This window comes from Argopecten irradians, chromosome 1 (genome assembly GCF_041381155.1).
Source record: "Argopecten irradians isolate NY chromosome 1, Ai_NY, whole genome shotgun sequence".
Classification (NCBI taxonomy): Eukaryota; Metazoa; Mollusca; class Bivalvia; order Pectinida; family Pectinidae; genus Argopecten; species Argopecten irradians.
This window is the reverse complement of record NC_091134.1, coordinates 9,458,774-9,479,722: the sequence shown is the minus strand read 5'-3', so window position 1 is coordinate 9,479,722 and position 20,949 is coordinate 9,458,774. Positions and strand designations below refer to the sequence as shown.

The 20,949-nt window shown below is 35.0% G+C and overlaps 1 protein-coding gene across 1 annotated transcript; it reads left to right on the top strand.

The window, feature by feature from the left end:
* The first annotated feature begins 7,431 nt into the window (after positions 1 to 7,431).
* On the top strand, positions 7,432 to 19,660 carry LOC138309432 (uncharacterized). Its single transcript, XM_069250631.1, has 5 exons — positions 7,432 to 7,658; positions 13,689 to 13,951; positions 14,709 to 14,913; positions 17,798 to 18,164; positions 19,191 to 19,660. The coding sequence occupies exons 1-4, from the start codon at positions 7,565 to 7,567 to the stop codon at positions 18,127 to 18,129; spliced, it is 894 nt and encodes a 297-aa protein (XP_069106732.1). The 5' UTR covers positions 7,432 to 7,564; the 3' UTR covers positions 18,130 to 18,164; positions 19,191 to 19,660.
* The last annotated feature ends 1,289 nt before the right edge of the window (positions 19,661 to 20,949 follow it).

Sequence of the window (20,949 nt, the reverse complement as noted above, 5' to 3'; positions counted from 1 at the left end):
AACCATACTTCTTTCCTCTTTTGGATTAAAAGTCTAATTATAATGGTTTAAGATATGCTTTGCTCAGTAAATACTATCCGTTGACATCTACTTGTCACTTGCCGATTTGTCTTTGTCTTGGCATGGAGCATTTTAGAGATTCAAGAATATATTTACATTACGTCATACAAAAAATTATGTTATGAATGAAAATGCCATTTTCAAAAAAAAATCATCACGATAATTCTTTTTAATCAATTAATCTATTACAACATGTATCATAATTTCAATATAGCTAGATATAGATAACAACAAGAGAATAAAAGATAGCGCAAAAACGAAATTATCGTATGCGCTTCAACTACCTGACAAGGAGGTTATCGGTGTGTGCTGACTGTGTACATTAATGGGTTGTTGAACTGTGCACTGTTGTGTACAATAATGGTTTGTTGAACTGTGTACTGTTGTGTACAACACTGGGTTGTTGAACTGTGCACTGTTGTGTACAATAATAGGTTGTTGAAATGTGTACTGTTGTGTAACTGTGTACTGTTGTGTACAATAATGAGTTGTTGAACTGTGTACTGTTGTGTACAATAATGAGTTGTTGAAATGTGTACTGTTGTGTACAATAATGAGTTGTTGAACTGTGTACTGTTGTGTACAATAATGAGTTGTTGAACTGTGTACTGTTGTGTACAATAATGGGTTGTTGAACTGTGTACTGTTGTGTACAATAATGGGTTGTTGAAATGTGTACTGTTGTGTACAATAATGGGTTGTTGAACTGTGTACTGTTGTGTACAATAATGGGTTGTTGAACTGTGTACTGTTGTGTACAATACTGGGTTGTTGAACTGTGTACTGTTGTGTACAATACTGGGTTGTTGAACTGTGTACTGTTGTGTACAATACTGGGTTGTTGAACTGTGTACTGTTGTGTACAATACTGGGTTGTTGAACTGTGCACTGTTGTGTACAATACTGGGTTGTTGAACTGTGTACTGTTGTGTACAATAATGGGTTGTTGAACTGTGTACTGTTGTGTACAATACTGGGTTGTTGAAATGTGCACTGTTGTGTACAATACTGGGTTGTTGAACTGTGTACTGTTGTGTACAATAATGGTTGTTGAACTGTGTACTGTTGTGTACAATAATGGGTTGTTGAACTGTGTACTGTTGTGTACAATACTGGGTTGTTGAACTGTGTACTGTTGTGTACAATACTGGTTGTTGAACTGTGTAACTGTTGTGTACAATAAATGGGTTGTTGAACTGTGTACTGTTGTGTACAATACTGGGTTGTTGAACTGTGTACTGTTGTGTACAATATGGTTGTTGAACTGTGTACTGTTGTGTACAATACTGGGTTGTTGAACTGTGTACTGTTGTGTACAATACTGGGTTGTTGAACTGTGTACTGTTGTGTACAATACTGGGTTGTTGAACTGTGTACTGTTGTGTACAATACTGGGTTGTTGAACTGTGTACTGTTGTGTACAATAATGGGTTGTTGAACTGTGTACTGTTGTGTACAATACTGGGTTGTTGAACTGTGTACTGTTGTGTACAATACATGGTTGTTGAACTGTGTACTGTTGTGTACAATACATGTTAGTTGAACTGTGTACTGTTGTGTACAATACATGGTTGTTGAACTGTGTACTGTTGTGTACAATACTGGGTTGTTGAACTGTGTACTGTTGTGTACAATACTGGGTTGTTGAACTGTGTACTGTTGTGTACAATACTGGGTTGTTGAACTGTGTACTGTTGTGTACAATATGGGTTGTTGAACTGTGTACTGTTGTGTACAATAATGGGTTGTTGAACTGTGTACTGTTGTGTACAATACTGGTTTGTTGAACTGTGTACTGTTGTGTACAATACTGGGTTGTTGAACTGTGTACTGTTGTGTACAATACTGGGTTGTTGAACTGTGTACTGTTGTGTACAATAATGGGTTGTTGAAATGTGTACTGTTGTGTACAATACTGGGTTGTTGAACTGTGTACTGTTGTGTACAATAATGGGTTGTTGAACTGTGTACTGTTGTGTACAATACTGGGTTGTTGAACTGTGTACTGTTGTGTACAATACTGGGTTGTTGAACTGTGTACTGTTGTGTACAATAATGGGTTGTTGAACTGTGTACTGTTGTGTACAATACTGGGTTGTTGAACTGTGTACTGTTGTGTACAATACTGGGTTGTTGAACTGTGTACTGTTGTGTACAATACTGGGTTGTTGAACTGTGCACTGTTGTGTACAATACTGGGTTGTTGAACTGTGCACTGTTGTGTACAATACTGGGTTGTTGAACTGTGTACTGTTGTGTACAATAATGGGTGTTGAACTGTGTACTGTTTTGGTGTACAATACTGGGTTGTTGAACTGTGTACTGTTGTGTACAATAATGGGTTGTTGAACTGTGTACTGTTGTGTACAATACGTGTTGAACTGTGTACTGTTGTGTACAATACTGGTTGTTGAACTGTGTACTGTTGTGTACAATACTGGGTTGTTGAACTGTGTACTGTTGTGTACAATACTGGGTTGTTGAACTGTGTACTGTTGTGTACAATACTGGGTTGTTGAACTGTGTACTGTTGTGTACAATACTGGGTTGTTGAACTGTGTACTGTTGTGTACAATACTGGGTTGTTGAACTGTGTACTGTTGTGTACAATACTGGGTTGTTGAACTGTGTACTGTTGTGTACAATACTGGGTTGTTGAACTGTGTACTGTTGTGTACAATACTGGGTTGTTGAACTGTGTACTGTTGTGTACAATATGGTTGTTGAATGTGACTGTTGTGAAATACTGGGTTGTTGAACTGTGTACTGTTGTGTACAATACTGGGTTGTTGAACTGTGTACTGTTGTGTACAATACTGGGTTGTTGAACTGTGTACTGTTGTGTACAATACTGGGTTGTTGAACTGTGTACTGTTGTGTACAATACATGGTTGTTGAACTGTGTACTGTTGTGTACAATACTGGGTTGTTGAACTGTGTACTGTTGTGTACAATACTGGGTTGTTGAACTGTGTACTGTTGTGTACAATAATGGGTTGTTGAACTGTGTACTGTTGTGTACAATAATGGGTTGTTGAACTGTGTACTGTTGTGTACAATAATGGGTTGTTGAAATGTGTACTGTTGTGTACAATACTGGGTTGTTGAACTGTGTACTGTTGTGTACAATACTGGGTTGTTGAACTGTGTACTGTTGTGTACAATACTGGGTTGTTGAACTGTGTACTGTTGTGTACAATACTGGGTTGTTGAACTGTGTACTGTTGTGTACAATAATGGGTTGTTGAACTGTGTACTGTTGTGTACAATACTGGGTTGTTGAACTGTGTACTGTTGTGTACAATAATGGGTTGTTGAACTGTGTACTGTTGTGTACAATAATGGGTTGTTGAACTGTGTACTGTTGTGTACAATATGGGTTGTTGAACTGTGTACTGTTGTGTACAATACTGGTTGTTGAACTGTGTACTGTTGTGTACAATACTGGGTTGTTGAACTGTGTACTGTTGTGTACAATACTGGGTTGTTGAACTGTGTACTGTTGTGTGTACAATAATGGGTTGTTGAACTGTGCACTGTTGTGTACAATACTGGGTTGTTGAACTGTGCACTGTTGTGTACAATACTGGGTTGTTGAACTGTGTACTGTTGTGTACAATAATGGGTTGTTGAACTGTGTACTGTTGTGTACAATACTGGGTTGTTGAACTGTGTACTGTTGTGTACAATACTGGGTTGTTGTGTAACATAATGGGTTGTTGAACTGTGACTGTTGTGTACAATACTGGTTGTTGAACTGTGTACTGTTGTGTACAATAAGGGTTGTTGAACTGTGACTGTTGTGTACAATACTGGGTTGTTGAACTGTGTACTGTTGTGTACAATAATGGGTTGTTGAACTGTGTACTGTTGTGTACAATATGGGTTGTTGAACTGTGTACTGTTGTGTACAATAATGGGTTGTTGAACTATGTACTGTTTGTACAATAATGGGTTGTTGAACTGTGTACTGTTGTGTACAATACTGGTTTGTTGAACTGGTGTACTGTTGTGTACAATACTGGGTTGTTGAAATGTGTACACTGGTTTGATTGTGTAGGATACTGCTACATGTATTTGAAATGTCAATCCATTTGGGCTTTGAATTTTTATTCTTTGTTGGTAAAAAACATGTAGAATTGGCTCTTGCGGATGACTTAGGCGCATAATATTCCCCATGAATCTTTCTGTGAATGATTTTAGCACTTATATAATGTTTTCGTCAAATGCATTTCAAGCTGCATTGATAGATGGTTTCGTTATCATATAAGTGGTATACTACGTGTGTTATCGTGAGCTGTGTTGGTCTTGCTGGAGACTGGCTGCTTTTGTCACGATAGCTTTGGGCAGCATGTTCTGTCTGGCCTGTTGTGACCTGGACTCAGAATAAGCCACTGTGACATCACTCTACGTCTAAATATAGAGGTACATTATGACCAGGAAACGCCGAATTGTAACACAGTCACCTGTGCACCTAGTACACTTTATCAGGTACCGCATAGCACGTCTAAACGTGCATGCCTGACAGTCGAGATAAATGTTTATTTTGCAAAACGTTATCATTGCTTTCCCAAAGTAATACTCTTTATGGTCGTATTTTAGTTTAATTAAACTACATACGACAAAAGCTAACGTGTTTTTTTCAAGATAGTTTTAATACCAATCTGTTGAATCTCGGACTCAAATTAACTAAAATCAATTGTCCACTGTTGTATTGTATCATTTGTTTCACTGATATGAGTGGTTTTCTGTTTGTTTGGTTGTTTGTTTGTTTTTGTTTTTGTTTTTTTGTTGTTTTTTTGGGGGGGTTTTTTGGGTTTTTTTTTTTTTTTGTCTTATTACAACCCAGCGTCTTACAAAACAGTGCCATTTGAAGGTAGATGAAAGCAGGATAAAAACCAAACTAAACTTAAAACCACACTCGTAACTGTCCCTGATAGGATTCAAACTCGTATTATAGAGGTAGAAGCTAATTGGAAATGCGTCGGTAACCTTGGCCATTTGATGAAGATACACAGAGCTTTGAGTTGAAACCGTGATAGATCATGACCTAAGAGAAAACATGAGTCATGAATTAGAGTTTTTCATAATTAAGTCACTATAAATAATAAATGCCAAATATATCAATATAAAAAACTGTCCTAGGGGATGAATATCATGGGGAAGTTTTATATTCGATATCATATCATATTTGCAACCATTCTGCAAGCACACGAGTTCGACACTTGTCTTATTCACAAATAAATGTATTTCTATTCATTTTGTATCCTCGGCTTTAGAGCTATACACCCTATAAACATCGCGGCAGCTTTACTCAATTTTTGATACAAAACTATTTTATAAAAACGCTTCTACAGTAGATGGTCTCCGTGAAAGTAGATTGCTACAGTGCAGGCATTTTTGTATCGTACTGATTATTGCAATCTGTATTTTAATTTACATTTAATCAATTCGGTCAATCGGCATACTTAGCTATTTTTCGCAATTTATATAGGAACGTTAAATAATATACATTTTCAAACAGATAGTTTCTAGATTAAAACACAGTAGATTTGTTTATAAAGGAAAAACAAAAGATTATCTGTCATAAAAATAATATATTCATATTCATTCCATATTTTAGGTAGAATGATGATTATAGCACCTTAAAGATAGCCGTGAAATAAATCAGGAAGTGTCATTAAAGTTTCAGAAATTAAAGAAGTATCTGTTGTCATATTAATTAACAAAATTATGAGGCCTCATACAAATTTTGTCATAATGATCATTTGTTATAATGTCGTTTATGCACATTTCCACATTTTTCTAATGTATTACAGCCTCTCCGACAGGAGCCGTCACTTAATTACTAACAATAGTGTATCACATTTAAGGCAGATGTTAAGTAATTTTTACTTAGGATTCCTCTAAAGTGCTTTATTCACACCTCCACAGGTCTAATGCGCTGTTGCTATTAAGAGGCATGCTGGGTAACTTTTGACAATTCATCCGTTCATAATTTTTACTTGGGATAATATTTTTTCTCTCATATCTACACGTGAAATACTGGCTGGTCCAGGGCAATACACTGGTGTCGCCTGGGGTTGTATTGCATGGCTACCCATGCAATAAAGCCTCATGATGTCACAGCGTCAACAAAAGTAATGTTATCTAGGTGCAATTTCAGCATTTCTTTCAGAAACTTAGCTTGATTAAGATTCAAAGATAAAAAAACGGGATGGCGAATTGATTTGCAGTCGCGCATTAAAAAACGGGATGGCGAATTGATTTGCAGTCGCGTTTTCTTCGAATTTAATTCAAAATGGCGGAAAATCATAGTAGTAAAATTGAAATAAAATTTCGAGGTATGAGAGAAAAATACTCTTTTATATGTGGATATGAAGGATAGGGATATTCTACCCGTTGGATCACAAAATGTTGTAAAACCCTCGGCAAGCCTTTTTCAACATTTTATGACCCTCGGGTAGAAAATCCCTATCCTTCATATCCACATATGAAAGAGTCTTATATTATATATCAAGTAATACTGTCAAAATGTTTATTTCGATACTGCACTTGCGAACATTATTGCACAAATGTTGAGTTCTTCAGGGTGTTCTTCTATTGCCATTATTTTGTCTTGCAATAACAATTCACGTCAGGTACAATGCTATTAGAACCATATATTTGATACGGATTATAGATGTGATGTCAATCAAATCGATAAGATATTCCTTTAGACATCTGTCTAATAAACTTCATATATAAACCCAGGACCTTTGCGTCGGTCCATGCTGTTATATCCCCTTCGTACACTTAAATATTATTATAGCTAATCTAATTCGTGTATCCATAAATATTGCAATAATAGAAAGTGTTCGTTGGTGACATTGTATGACAATTAAACAGTCCTTCGTTATATGTCTATGAATTGTGGATTGTTTGGTTGATAGCCTTAAAGTCCTATTAACAGCACGCTATATTAAATTCCTCCCCTGTAAACATTTTGGGAGGCTGCAGTATACACCGCTATGCATGTTAAGCCACCACATTTATAGACTATAGTGAGTGTTTGACAGCGGACAGCACCAAGAGTCTTACTTTCCCTTATTCGATAATACAAATATATACAATACATTTACATTGAAACAGTTGCAGAAAGGCCATTCAAATTTATGCGTGAATACAATCGTCTTTTTAAATAATTTCCGAAAGGTAATCATTATTTGTTTCATCGATGGGCTTTGTAATGAATATTTTTATGTTACAAAAATAAAGTTTCTGTCTATGTATTTTATAGAAAATACACATGAATGTATACGTATTTAGAGTGAAGGTGACAAGAAAGACACAATCCGACATTAATCCTGTCGGCAAGCCTTAGTAGTGTATACCAGTGAAGACCAATACACTGTCTGTGTCATTATCAGCCAGTCACTTCACACACCTGACTCAGGTACACAGAGCCCCAGCTAGAAAATTACGGCCGTCATAGAAACGTGCCAAAATAACTGTGTATTCCAAGATGTTGGTAAAGGAATTACAACTCTTCTCCCTAACTTGGGTAGGCCTGGCATTCACGACAGGTTTTCAGATATTCCCCAACGCGCCAGCCCAAGGTAGGACATTTAATTTAATACGTAAGAAATATTATTATCACCGCCAAATCCATTAATGTCGGTAATGGTTAAAAACATTTCTCTGGTTAAGCAGTTTTCATCTTTAATAGCACTTTCGTTGTCTTTAATATCCTGCAGTTAATAAAAACTTAGTAGGTAATGTTTTAACAACAAATTGTTTATTTAGTTGTTTTCAGTTGCAGTTTCATTACGGATGTCACCCACAGTGATTTTGATAAAGTGTCGTTTGCTGCTGTAATATTTGTCAAGCTTTAACTCCTTTAACAGTTATCTACTATGTATTGATATAAGATACAAAAATGACCATAATTCTGATATTTATTAATTAAACAATTACACTGAATTTCCTTACATCGTGAATTATTTGATTGATGATATTAACGAAACTGTTTTGTATTTAATTGTACTTTAATTGCTCTAGGTATAATAGGGATATATTCATCTCATTATGAGAACATTTAATGGTACTTTTTGTGGTGTACCATAAAATGTCAGAGAAAAAAAAAACCCATCTAAAGATATTAATGTGAACTTTAAAACATTTGTTCCTTTTTACGTTATTTTTAGCTCTCCAACAGATAACCTCAACCTTGTCAGTTACACGAAAACACATTAAGCTTTATTGAAAAGGTTATTTGGGGAATGAAATAGTTCTAAAACAGTTTGCTGAATCGTCTAACCTTAGTTATTTTGTGTGATTTGTTTAATTATTTGAAAATTAATTATGATATTTCAGGACAAACATTAAACTAAGTCGGATTGAATTGAAATAACATCAGCATTTTATGTCAAAATAACGCTAAAAGAGCCTATTCACTCTATCTAAATTTAAATCTCTAATTACCCTTTAAACATATAAACTTATTCCTCATAAGAACTTACAAGGTCGTTCGTAATAACATGTTTTATGCTTTTTGTGAGAATTACGTAGAAAAATTATAGTTAAAATATTATATTAAATATTGTAATTTACCTACTATTACAACGTATCATTGACCTCAACCGAGACATCATAATTATCATAAACCTCAATTTCCCTCCAAGGTATTGTTTTTAAAAGTAAACAAGAATGAAAACAAACAACTCAAAAAGTATATCAAATTACAATTGTTAGAACAAAAAGATGTTTCGAAGATTCAGTTGATTTTGATCAAAAATATTTGGCCCCGAAATCTAACTCCTTTTTCATCCACTTACAACACTGGTTATTACTAACTTTCAGTGCTAATTCTTGAATCAGGTTTGTATATCTTAAACGAACACTAGTAAGGACAGAAACATATCGAGATTTGGCATACACAATGTAGGACAAACTTCTACTCATGATGAAAATATGTAAATTAGTCTAAACAAAGACAACGGCATAACTTTATGACTCACACTACAACCGACAATCGTTACTTTCCACAGCACTATATTGTTGAATTATCACGCATTCTTCTATGCGGGAAATGTTAAGGAATGGGTAGTTGTTCATCGTCCAATATGGTAGTTATTAGAAAAATCAGGTATAAATGAAAGCAATATGATTATAATACTTCCCTGTTCTGGCGATTCATTCTTTTATTTATTTGTTCTTTTTTTAATTTACAATTACATGCATGCATTAAGTGTAATACATATGCACCATTTGATAATCACTACTTTCATTTTAATTTCGGGATAGCAAAGTCGAAAGTCAAAGGTCGTACAAAGATGAATTATGAGCAACTCCACACTGTGGGATATTGCTATGGTCGTGAAGATGTGATCCTCAAAAAAAAGAAACCGATGAGAGATATTAATAAAATCTGTTACCTGTAAGTGATCGAGATCGGGTTATCTCAGTCGAGGGCTAAGATTTTGTAACATAATCCCAACCGAGGCGTTAGCCGAGGTTGGGATGTTACAAAATCTTAGCCCGAGACTGAGATAACCCGATCTCGATCACTTAAAGGTAATAGATTTTTTTTCTCGCGCCTCTAAGATATAACAAAACCCATCTATATACGCGTTCAGAGTGTAAAACTATCCCGTCTTGGGCCTCCTGGTTCAAAGCCGATTAACCATTTCATCTGCGCTTCGATTTCAGTCATTCCGCATAAAACTATAGTTCGGTTATATAAAAGAGAAAACGATGATCAATCGGTACATACTGTTTTCATGATTAAAAACAACAACCAAACAATGCATGGTAAATGACTGAATGCATATATTTCTAATAATATTGATTATCTGACGCTTGTGACGTCACCGGTTTGAGAGTTTGACGTCACATGCGCGGACTGTTACATGAATGGCGTAAAATTCCGCCAAAATTCGCGTAAAGGTACCAGACAGATCGGACGAGATAGAAAAATCTAGCACCGGGTATCAAGTGAGATTTCCCTGTCCGAGGTGCGAGAAAAAACCTTATAGTCAAACCGCGAGATTTTAAAAAACGTTAAAATTAAATTTTCTCGTGTCTAGTCCAACTCGTAAACATTTTGACACATGAAAATAACCGGCTACACATTACAAAAGTAGTCCATGTTGATAGTCCAAAGTATGTTATTATTCAAGTTTGTTTGAAACATTCAACAAGAGTGAATATAGCATGATGTTGTTTAAGGTCGAACCCAATGGAAGAAAATTTGTTAATATCATTTTTTTTTTTTTTTTTTTTTTTTTTTTTTTTGCAAATTCGACTAAAACCCCACGATTTTTTTCAACGACGGGATACTTAATATCAAAATATCAATTGAAACTGTATCTTACAATCTCTTTAGATACAAAATGTAACAACCTTTGCAGCATCATATGATGGATGATAAAATTAATTTTAACCCGCCTCCACTACTGACAACAATTCAAGACGTTAAAATATGCGTTCCTTCAGAAGATTAACAACAACACCTGATTTGATAGACAATAACATATCCGAAATACAAAGCGACAAAATTCATGACAATTATCTGTTTAAAAAATATTATAAATGACATTTATACAAGGATTTATGCATTACATCTAAACCTCTATGTTAATATGAATGTACAATGAATAAAAAAACGGTTCAAACGTTTCGGAACCATGTCCCTGGCGGTATTTTATGACGTATCCTGTAAATGTATACGGTACATTAATAAGTTATAAAACATCTCTATTATTAATTGTGTGACATTGTATTGCCATCATTAACTTGTTTCTTTTATATAACCTCTCTAGGTGTTTTTTTTTCTTTTATGATGTCACACCATCATTTATAAATGTTTCGGCCGGACCTAGTTTTGATTTATTAGCTATTTCATTAACAAGTTTACAATAAGCGAGCTATGCTGTTCTTCATAACTCTTGCTGTCGAAAGACAGCCACACCAATGAATCTTTAGATATACTAGGGGATATACCTCCGAATCACAGATGGCATGGACGTTCCTAGTTTAACATCAGATAAATTACTACAGTGTAGAGACAAATCAACTAAATAAATTTACATAGACCACGGTGTTAAAGTTTTGTAATGTATTATTAAAACAGCTGAATATTAGTTACCTCTTGTGTACTATCATTTTAGTCTAGGTTCTCATATAACACTAGATAGAAAACAAAGTTTGGGTCCTTCAGCTCAAACTCCACCTAGGGTATCCATTTTGAAAAAAGGTGCAAAAATCTTGAAATTCTAATTTTTTACATATTCATTATCAAAATTGATACATTGCATTCTAAACCTAAATTTCAATCTAAATTTCCAAATTCATATCATTGTTATTTAGGAATAATTACCTGGCAGAAAAAAAATCATTTTTAAGTTTCAAATTCATAAGAATTCATAAGAACCAGTCAATCAGATACCGGTGTAACGTTGAAAATGGACCCCGTTGAAAACTGACATCGAGTCATTTTTCAACGTTGAAAAATGACCCCGACAACCGTTGAAAACTGAACATTAAGCGCACTTTTTACACGACCCGTTGAAAATAGACCCCGTTGAAAAGTGACCCCATAAGAACATCACATTACACAACATCACACAACATAACATCACACAACACAACAACGCGTCACACAACACAACAACGCGTCACACTAAACACAACATCACACAACACACAACACAAGACAACATTACACAACAACATGACACAACATCACAACAAAACATCACACAACACAACAACACACAACATAACCACACCACAACACACAACCACGCAACAAAAACATCCAACAACAACACAACAACACTACACAACAAAAAGTCACACAACACAACATCACACAACAAAAAATCACACAACTAACACAAGAACACATCACACAAACACGCAACAACAACACAACACCACCTAACAACAACACACAACACCACAACAACATAACACGCCTCACAACACAGCACAACATAACAACAAAACATCACACAACAACACATAACACAATACACAACACAACCACAACACACAACCACGAAACAACAATACAACACCACCCAATAACAACACAATAACACACAACAACACAACACACGACAACATCGCACAACACAACATAAAACAACACAAAATCACACACCAAAACATCACACAACAACACATTACACAACACAACAACAATACAACACCACCTAACAACAACAACACAACAATACACAATAACACAACATCACACAACATAACGCAACAACATATCACTAAAACATCACACAACAACACATTACACAAGCACGGAACAACAACACAACAGACAACAACACAACACAACACAAAATACAGCCACACAGCATACAACTACACACAACACAACAACACCCCAATAACACACAACACAATAACATTACACAACCACATATAATAACACAACACACAACAACATATAACATAACAACACAACAACTACACACAAACACACAACCACAACACAACACAACAACACAACACAACCATACGCAGAACACAACATAACTGATCCATACGCAAATATATAATACATGTATTCTTGTAGTGCAGGGAATAAATATATATTAACAATTACTGAATACCTGACAAACGTAAAATCGTCGAAAATATAATCATAAAAAAGATTAGTACAAACTTTTCAAAAGACCATCCGTTGATAGTTTGCCACTGTCAATTTTCAACGGCATGTTCAATTTTCAACGGCGTTCGGGGTCTGTTTTCAACGTTGAAAACTGACCCGAGGTCAATTTTCAACGGAGGTCCGTTTTCAACGTTACACCGGATCAAATTTCTACTTTGGGCTTTAACTTGTATACACAGGGGCCATATCGAAGGTATTTTCTTTCATTTAACTGGTTGTTCCCTGCATAAACAAAATGCGTTCGTTGTAACTTGAAATATAACTTGTAACTTGGAGAACACAGTTCAAGTGTGTGGAAATATGGGAAGTATGCAATCCTCCACATCTCGAAATATTTATTATTTATTTTAATTATTTTTGTCTCTAACTTTAAGTTATATTTTTGTGCCTTTGGAATGCACACAGTATATTTGAACTACAGCTCTTTAGATTGAGAAATATCATATTGTCTTGTTGTATTAAATGTCGTAAGAAAACATTATATCATAATGAAACATCCATCCATTTGTAGGTTTTGCTATAAAGACAACACGCAAACATCAAATAACGCAAATTTAAATCATAGAAATACACAGGTTTACAATACCCAATAGCTAAATACATCTGGTTCGTCATATTCAATGATCAGCATTTACAGGAGGATAAATTCCATTATTTCCGAGGTTTTTAAATCAAATTTGTAATTATACTCACGAAATCCTCAACAGAGTTTTTAAATTGCAAAAAGCGCAGAAAAGGAAGGTTTTTGAATTATTTCTTTCCATTCTTTCTTTAGGATACCTCTCTGAACACTCATTTGTGAATGTTTCTAAATTTGTAAGAACATATGAGGTATTTGCCAGGTGCACGATCGAGATAGAATTTACACTCTGGTTTATGCTAATTTATGAGTTTTTACGATCTTTTCGAGCGTTGATTAATTTCCTTAAGAAGTAATATCATTATTTTTTCACAGCACCATACTACGGAAACGAAATATACAACAAACAAGCCGGGCAGAGCCAACCAATGACACCTCGACTGATACAATCAAACAGTTTTAGTGCCAATTACAATCCCAACCGGAAGCTCTTACAAAGACCTGCGCAGAGACCAGCAAGCCGGCAAGATACCGGAGGAACACACCAACCTACAGCGAAACCAAACGTTCCTAAAACAAAGAAGAAAACAAAAAAGCCCAAGAAGACAAAACGACAAAGTTATTATGATACAATGATGGTACGTTTCAGATTGACTTTGCAGCGTGTTGCGTAAATTCAATACAAATATATGAAATTATGCTGGTACAACATTTATTGAAAGTAATTTTAACCTAAATAATGACGATATTTCTGTTTAAAGACTTTCAAGATTGATATGATAATGTTTTATATGCTACTATGTGAAGTCTTTGCAATATTTCTTTAAAGATCATATATTTACTTTTTTTCTAATTCAAAGTCTTTCCGTTTTAACACTAAAACCGTTAATACTACCTATCTTCAAACTTCTTGGAGCTGAACCCTCAATATAATAATAATATTGTTCAGTGAGATTGCACTGTAATGACATACATATCTACCACACGTAATAATGTATTAAACAAAAACATTTATATCAAATTTACACCTTGTGCAAAGAGTATGATTACTCCAAATGCAAACAATTTACCTGCATACATTGTGCACATCATCTTGAATTTTTTTTATTATTATTTAATCAAATATAATCTCTATAGCAAAGCAGAACTTGACATTGTCTCAACAATTTCAATTCCAAGTAGTTCTATATTTTGCATTATATCCTTCTAAAAAAGAAGCGGATTAATAATTTAATTTAAATGACCCATGTCCTACAACATACAGTGAAAAAACCAATAGATTCCATAGGTTCAACAAGTTCCATATATCTAAATTCGAAGTTATAGCCTTAGAGTAGAGTGTAATTGAGATCTAAGTTATTATTCTTTATGTTTTCGTTATGTGATGCACTCTAGGCCAGACGCAGAGTAGCGGCCATGCACTACCGGTTCCGGGCTCAAACCTGTGATCCACAGATGTCCCTGTACTGTCGGTGTTCAAGAGTGGACTGTCTTGAACAACACGAAATACAGGTGTTCCCCTGTGGGTTCATGTGGACAGGACGGCGATGCTGTAAGCGTTGGTGGGTCATGAAGTGTATGATGTCGGAGTTGATGGCTGGTAAGTAATGGCTCAAAATCAACCAGATTGAAAATGGGTATACTCTCTATACTACATTTTATCACCTGAATGAAAATGTAACAGTGCCGAATAAGAGGTCATAGTCAGGTTAGCTTTGCGTCAACCATCCAGCTTAAGTTTGAAAGTGACATTGGTTGATGATGCTGCTGTTACCGTATAGCCGCTATTTTCGAGGTGATGGTATTTTCGTGTTTTCGTGGGACATCACCTTTGTCACGAATTTTGATCCATGAAATATTTACAAAATTGATTTTCTAGTCTTAGGTCAAAATCACAAAAATGTTTACCCGTGAAAATAGACGGATATACGGTACCATATTCGAGAAAATGTGGCACAAATGACGAATGTATAGTGATCTGGACATGACGTGACACTCTATAGGTCATCATCAACATCGAAATGTGTAATGAAGGTCCTTATCTTAATCGGATTGGTGCAATTGTTACATCAAATAAACTAATTTATGGTGTTTAGCACTGCAAGCGTTATGGTACAGACTGTATAACCGCATTAATCAATGAGTTGTTTTAAGCAGGTTTTAATTATTTGTTATGTCCTTTTATTTTGTTATCATTTTTGAAATGCGTGGCGTTGCTTTATAAAATGACGTGAGATTATTGCGTTCTTTACACTTGTGGTAGAAAGAAAAAATGTTTGAAAATTTAATGAAAAGGACATCTACATTTGTAACACACATTACTAAAAAATGTCATGTCATCATTATTTGCTACGTAACCATGATGTACATATGAACGTTTGCCAAAACCAAGCTGTGATTTTTATACAGAGTATATAACGTTCATCCAAAATACTTCCACATAATACATCTCATTTAATCACATAATATGTTGGGTTTTTTCTTCATAATTTGATTGTATTTTGAATCAAAATTGATATATAAATGACTGCTCGTTTGATGTTAATGGCATTGACGTCGCGCTTATAATAATTGTAAAACAACTGATATCGCATCCTTTATATTTTGAAGAAATCCACAGTTAAAACTGCAAGCTGGAAACGTCAATTTTGATTTTGTTGTCCACAACTCGAGAAGTTTTGGCTAGTTGACTAATAGAAATATTTCACTCTATACCAACAGATAGCACTTGTCATATCCATGGCCATTTCTATAGAATGATTTCCTCATACAATGGAATATAACACTTCATACAAAATAGCATAAGCGTGAAGGTGAGAGGAGTGGTGGTGGTTCCAATGTATGCCTTTATAAACGACAGCCTTTCTAGTAGTTGAATAGTATATTAGTTAGTACTAATTACCACATTATAAGCAATTATGTGGATGACATAGTTTTAAGTGACAACATCATGGCTAATTAATCTGTAAATGAAAATAATTTGGTCACGAAACCTTGGTCACGACTTCTTAAAAATAAAAGTTCATTGTGTGTCATTTGTCACATACATATGGATGTCGTACCATCAAAACCAATTTCTGGGTTTTTTGTTTTACAACTTTCGTTTTTGCAAAGGAATACATATACAATTTATATTAGTGCAAAGCTTTTGCAAAAAAATATTTTGGAAGGAGCTTTATATCAGTCTTATAATGATATGCAGCTTGTGCCCATATCCCAGCCTATTTGTCACTTACTTGGTAATAACATTATACATTTGCAATGAAATTTGATCAGTTGTTGATGTCGATGAAAGTATTTAACGAATTTCGACTTTAAACAGACAAAAAGTTTTTTAAGTCTGTTCTCATTTGAAGTTATTTGCTTTTTTATTTGGCCGAATTTTTACCGAAGTTAATTCTGCTGCTGGTAATCATCTAAACACATATTTTAACGCTTAGTATTGAGGAAACTCTGGTCTCATGGGTATGTAAATTCATAGACTGTTCTTTTGTATGACAGTGGAGAGTAGTTTGATGACAATGTCCATATCATTGGTTTCTTTCGTATTTTGATGCTATCCATTTTCAGTTTAGCTGGATAACTTTCTTGATACCTTTTCAACTCATTCGAAAGCTCACCGTTGGTTCCTGAAATAAATATGCAAAGTGATCTATGCAAGTGTTGAAAATCGCTATGCCAGGTGGCAGCATAAAATGAGATGAATCTACATTGTTAACATATATTTATACAGGAAATCCTACGTTTGTTTGGTGTCGTATAACTTCATCTGAGGTCATCAATATATGTTCTGACATTATAATTGTAGATGATAAACTATTAATGTCTGTTTCGGAAACATATACCGGATCTTTAAGACCAATTGTTGATTCGCAACAGTATATAGTATATTGTATGAAAAGAATCTGACCTTACATATTTTCCTGGGGCATCTTAAACAAGATTGAGTGAACATTAAGTACTAGGTCACCCCGTTTATCTTACGTACCTAGGCCTTTCCTAAGTACAGTTTCATCTTGGCGCTTATATAGTCACCTGTTTCAATCTTCCCAGTCTAATTTCAGTTTTTGCCTTTTCTATACTACAGCCTATATTCTACACTTTGTTGATGTGTACAAATCTGTAATCTAAATAAAAGCGGTTGTTCAGTTGTAAAAACCTAATTTCAGAAGAAAAGTGTTTTTTTAAATCAATAGCCGGCCAAAGAAAACCAGTCTAAATGCGTTTATTGATCTTCCAAAAGCAAAACGACGATCAAGTTATGCTTACGTTTTCCAGTTTTGACCATTGAAATGGAATACCTTGTATAAATTTAAAACATTTTCGAAAATAAATTCGCCTAACTCAGTGAAAGTGAGGCTGCGTGGAATTGTCAACTAATCCACTAATCTGCGAACCGTAACACCACAGTGTGTAGCGCCAGTAAATACGTAATATTCAGAATCAATACTTTTCAAAAATCAAATCAAATTATGTCATTACAGATACTAGACAAGACAACGGCTCACCAAGTGGACAAGGTTATGGACAAGGTCATGGTTATGGACAAGGTCAAGGTTATGGACAAGGTCAAGGTTATGGACAAGGACAAGGTTATGGACAAGGTCAGGGTTATGGACAAAGTCAAGGTTATGGACAAGGTCAAGGTTATGGACAAGGTCAAGGTTATGGACAAGGTCAAGGTTATGGACAAGGACAAGGTTATGGACAAGGTCAAGGTTATGGACAAGGACAAGGTCAGAGGCAAAGTCGAGGTAGAATGTCACTACAGGCAGCAATGATCGCACCAATGTTGATGGAAGCTTTCGAGATGTGAAATCCTATTGCTGCCCTAGTCTATAATGCTTGATAGTAAGTATTGGCTGGAAAAGTCTCGATTATGTGATAGCCATCCTGTTGTCTTTGCGGATTATTAATTGTGCAAACATGTTGGTAAAAGTCTCCGCATGGACCTTATTTCAGTGGTAGGTAACCTATTCTCCTCGTGTGAATAGTACACAGAATGTCTTTATTTAATTCAGATATGAAAACAGTGATACGCTATAGGTTGTCATTTTCGTGGTCTGATACATTCTTGTGCGTTTTAGCGTAAATCATAATGTCCAGAAAATTTAATTTGTTGATTTATATCATACCATCCTCTATACTCCAGGGGTTACTATCGCTGTCGTGTAGAACATTTCATTGCAATACTGTAGGCTTTACAGGCGACCACACCACAGATTAGACAGTTGCTTGGGTACTTTTGTATATCAAACGAATTGAATAACAGTACATTGTGCATGTGGATGACTTTGGCTTTGAAGTTTGACGTCGCTGTCGCTGTAATAACCAGATGAAGTCTATTCATGATCGTAATTTTTCGACTGAACTGCCTTCAGTCTTGCTATGAAATATTTCAGGGTCGGATGTAACGATAGTGATAATTACCCCTGGAGAATCGGAGATGACATCGTACATAATTTCTAGAATATAATCATTTTGATATTATCTGTAAAGGTACATGTACAATGAACTGTGCATAACATCGTGATGTACAATTAGTAGAGCACATCGTTCTATCTCGTCTGTAAAATGTCAACAAAAATACTTATTTTTATAGCAATGTAATTGAAAACTGGACTGAACCTACCAACCGACATCTTTATCTATTTCCATACTAAACTTCCTTTGTCGATTTCATTAAACTTATCAAGTTTTAGTTTAGGTCACAACAACGTGCTGTAAAACAAAAGAACATTTTCGTGTTAAATAATTCAAATAAACGATAAACTTTCTGATAAATAAACGAGAGAGTTGACATGTGGCAGTGATGAAGCTTTAAATTGATAAAAAAAATGATGGATAATATCTATTCTGTTTTACCTTTTATTTTAGATACGTTCGGCAAGGCCAGGCTGCAGTGAGGTAACGAAATCACCAGGAAAGTGACTGGATACCGAGAAGTGACTGGATATTATTGGTACATCTGACGCACGGGAAAGACAATGTCATTTATCCTATATAAAGACACAGACTAATATCAACAAACAGTATTATTGTTCTACGGAACTGTTCATGCAGATTTTAAAAATGTACTTTTTGTTATTTCGATTAATAGCTACAAAATGTTTGTAAGGTCTATGATCCTGTAGGACTTCTCTTAAAATGATTTATCCACCAGAATTTGTTTACTTACGTGCGTATTTTTTATTTGCATTGATCATATTGATCGTTATGTTTGAAAATATCAATATGTACTTTTTAGTACATTTTCCTGAAATGTAATTAAAGCGATATTTTGGGAGTTTAAAAGGTATTCTGGATGTCGTGTCTTGTGACCATATACATGGCTGCGTTAATTAAACTTGTTCATTCATATCTTGTTTACGTCTTATTTTATATGATTAGCAGCTATATATGGTCGTTAATGAGAACGTAGACAGCAATATACCTCCTAGTTCGTCAGAGTTACTTCCCTTCATTTTTTATAAGAAATTGCAGTGGTGAACCCAATACTACGAATATGTACATGGTAATTGAGAATCCCCAGGAAGTGACCATGGGCTAGTGGTAGATCTAGATAATTTATGTCCAACGCTACCACTTCCATTGCAAGAAAATTTGAAAACTTTGTATTATGTTGTTTTTTTTTACGTTTGGACAGTATTGTATATTTTTTCATTGTTATTCTATATTCATTCATATACATATATTTTTTCTTTAATTGTATTGTAATTTTTCTCATTTGCAAATGTAAAAAAAACCAAATATGTAATATAAATGAATGAATAACGAATGGAAACTTGAGAAATAAAATCACTCTCTGGTCTTCCGATCGCGATAAAGAGTAGGTGGGGCCGCGGTAGCCGTGTGGTTAAGATGGACCGACATATACACATGCATGTTACCACAAGTCTTCCTCCGTGGGATGCGGGTTTGAATCCCATGTGTGACAGTTGTCAGGTACTGGACGGTGGTTTTTCCCGGGTACTCCGGCTTTCTTCACCAACAAACCTGGCGCTTCCTTATCATTAGAGAACCCTGGCTGCGGTGTTAAAGTGTACACGGAACGGAAAATAATATTTAGATATGTTATTCTGTTTGATCTCCTGACAAGAATGTTGAAAACCGCATCAAAATCGGCCGCTTCAGTACCGAGATACAGCCCTCCGAAGTGCTCGATTTTTACCTGTATATCGACTGCTGATCAGGGATCGGCCGCTCACGCTGATTTGAGGAATAACCGGATGTGACGTCACGAGGACAACGGCAGTGAGGTGTTTGGTAGTGGGGTTATAGCAAAAAGGGGGACATATATGTATTCCTGAAATGGGGTTACGAGAATTTTACAAATATATATACAGTATGCAGTTATGTTGACGATTTAATTATATATATAATAGGAAATATTACAACTGAAATCAGGCTAAATACATATGTAGATAAGCGGAAACATGTATACGTTATTTATGTTTCTGGTACATTTAACTAGAGATCTTATCTCTGTTTTAACAACTTTCTAAATTATCAAACCTCGGGAATATTCCATTTTCATAATGTGATCTAAAAAGGGACGAATTAGAAAAATGATGGTTATATGATTATTCCTTTGAATATGTTTCTGTATAAATAAATTTTTCTCTCTAGGCCTATG

Coding starts and splice junctions, on each gene's coding strand:
- LOC138309432 (XM_069250631.1), top strand. CDS start 7,565: ATGTTGGTAAAGGAATTACAACTCTTCTCCCTAACTTGGGTAGGCCTG. Junction 7,659..13,688: donor CCCCAACGCGCCAGCCCAAG/GTAGGACATTTA, acceptor ATTTTTTCACAG/CACCATACTACGGAAACGAA. Junction 14,914..17,797: donor GATGTCGGAGTTGATGGCTG/GTAAGTAATGGC, acceptor ATGTCATTACAG/ATACTAGACAAGACAACGGC.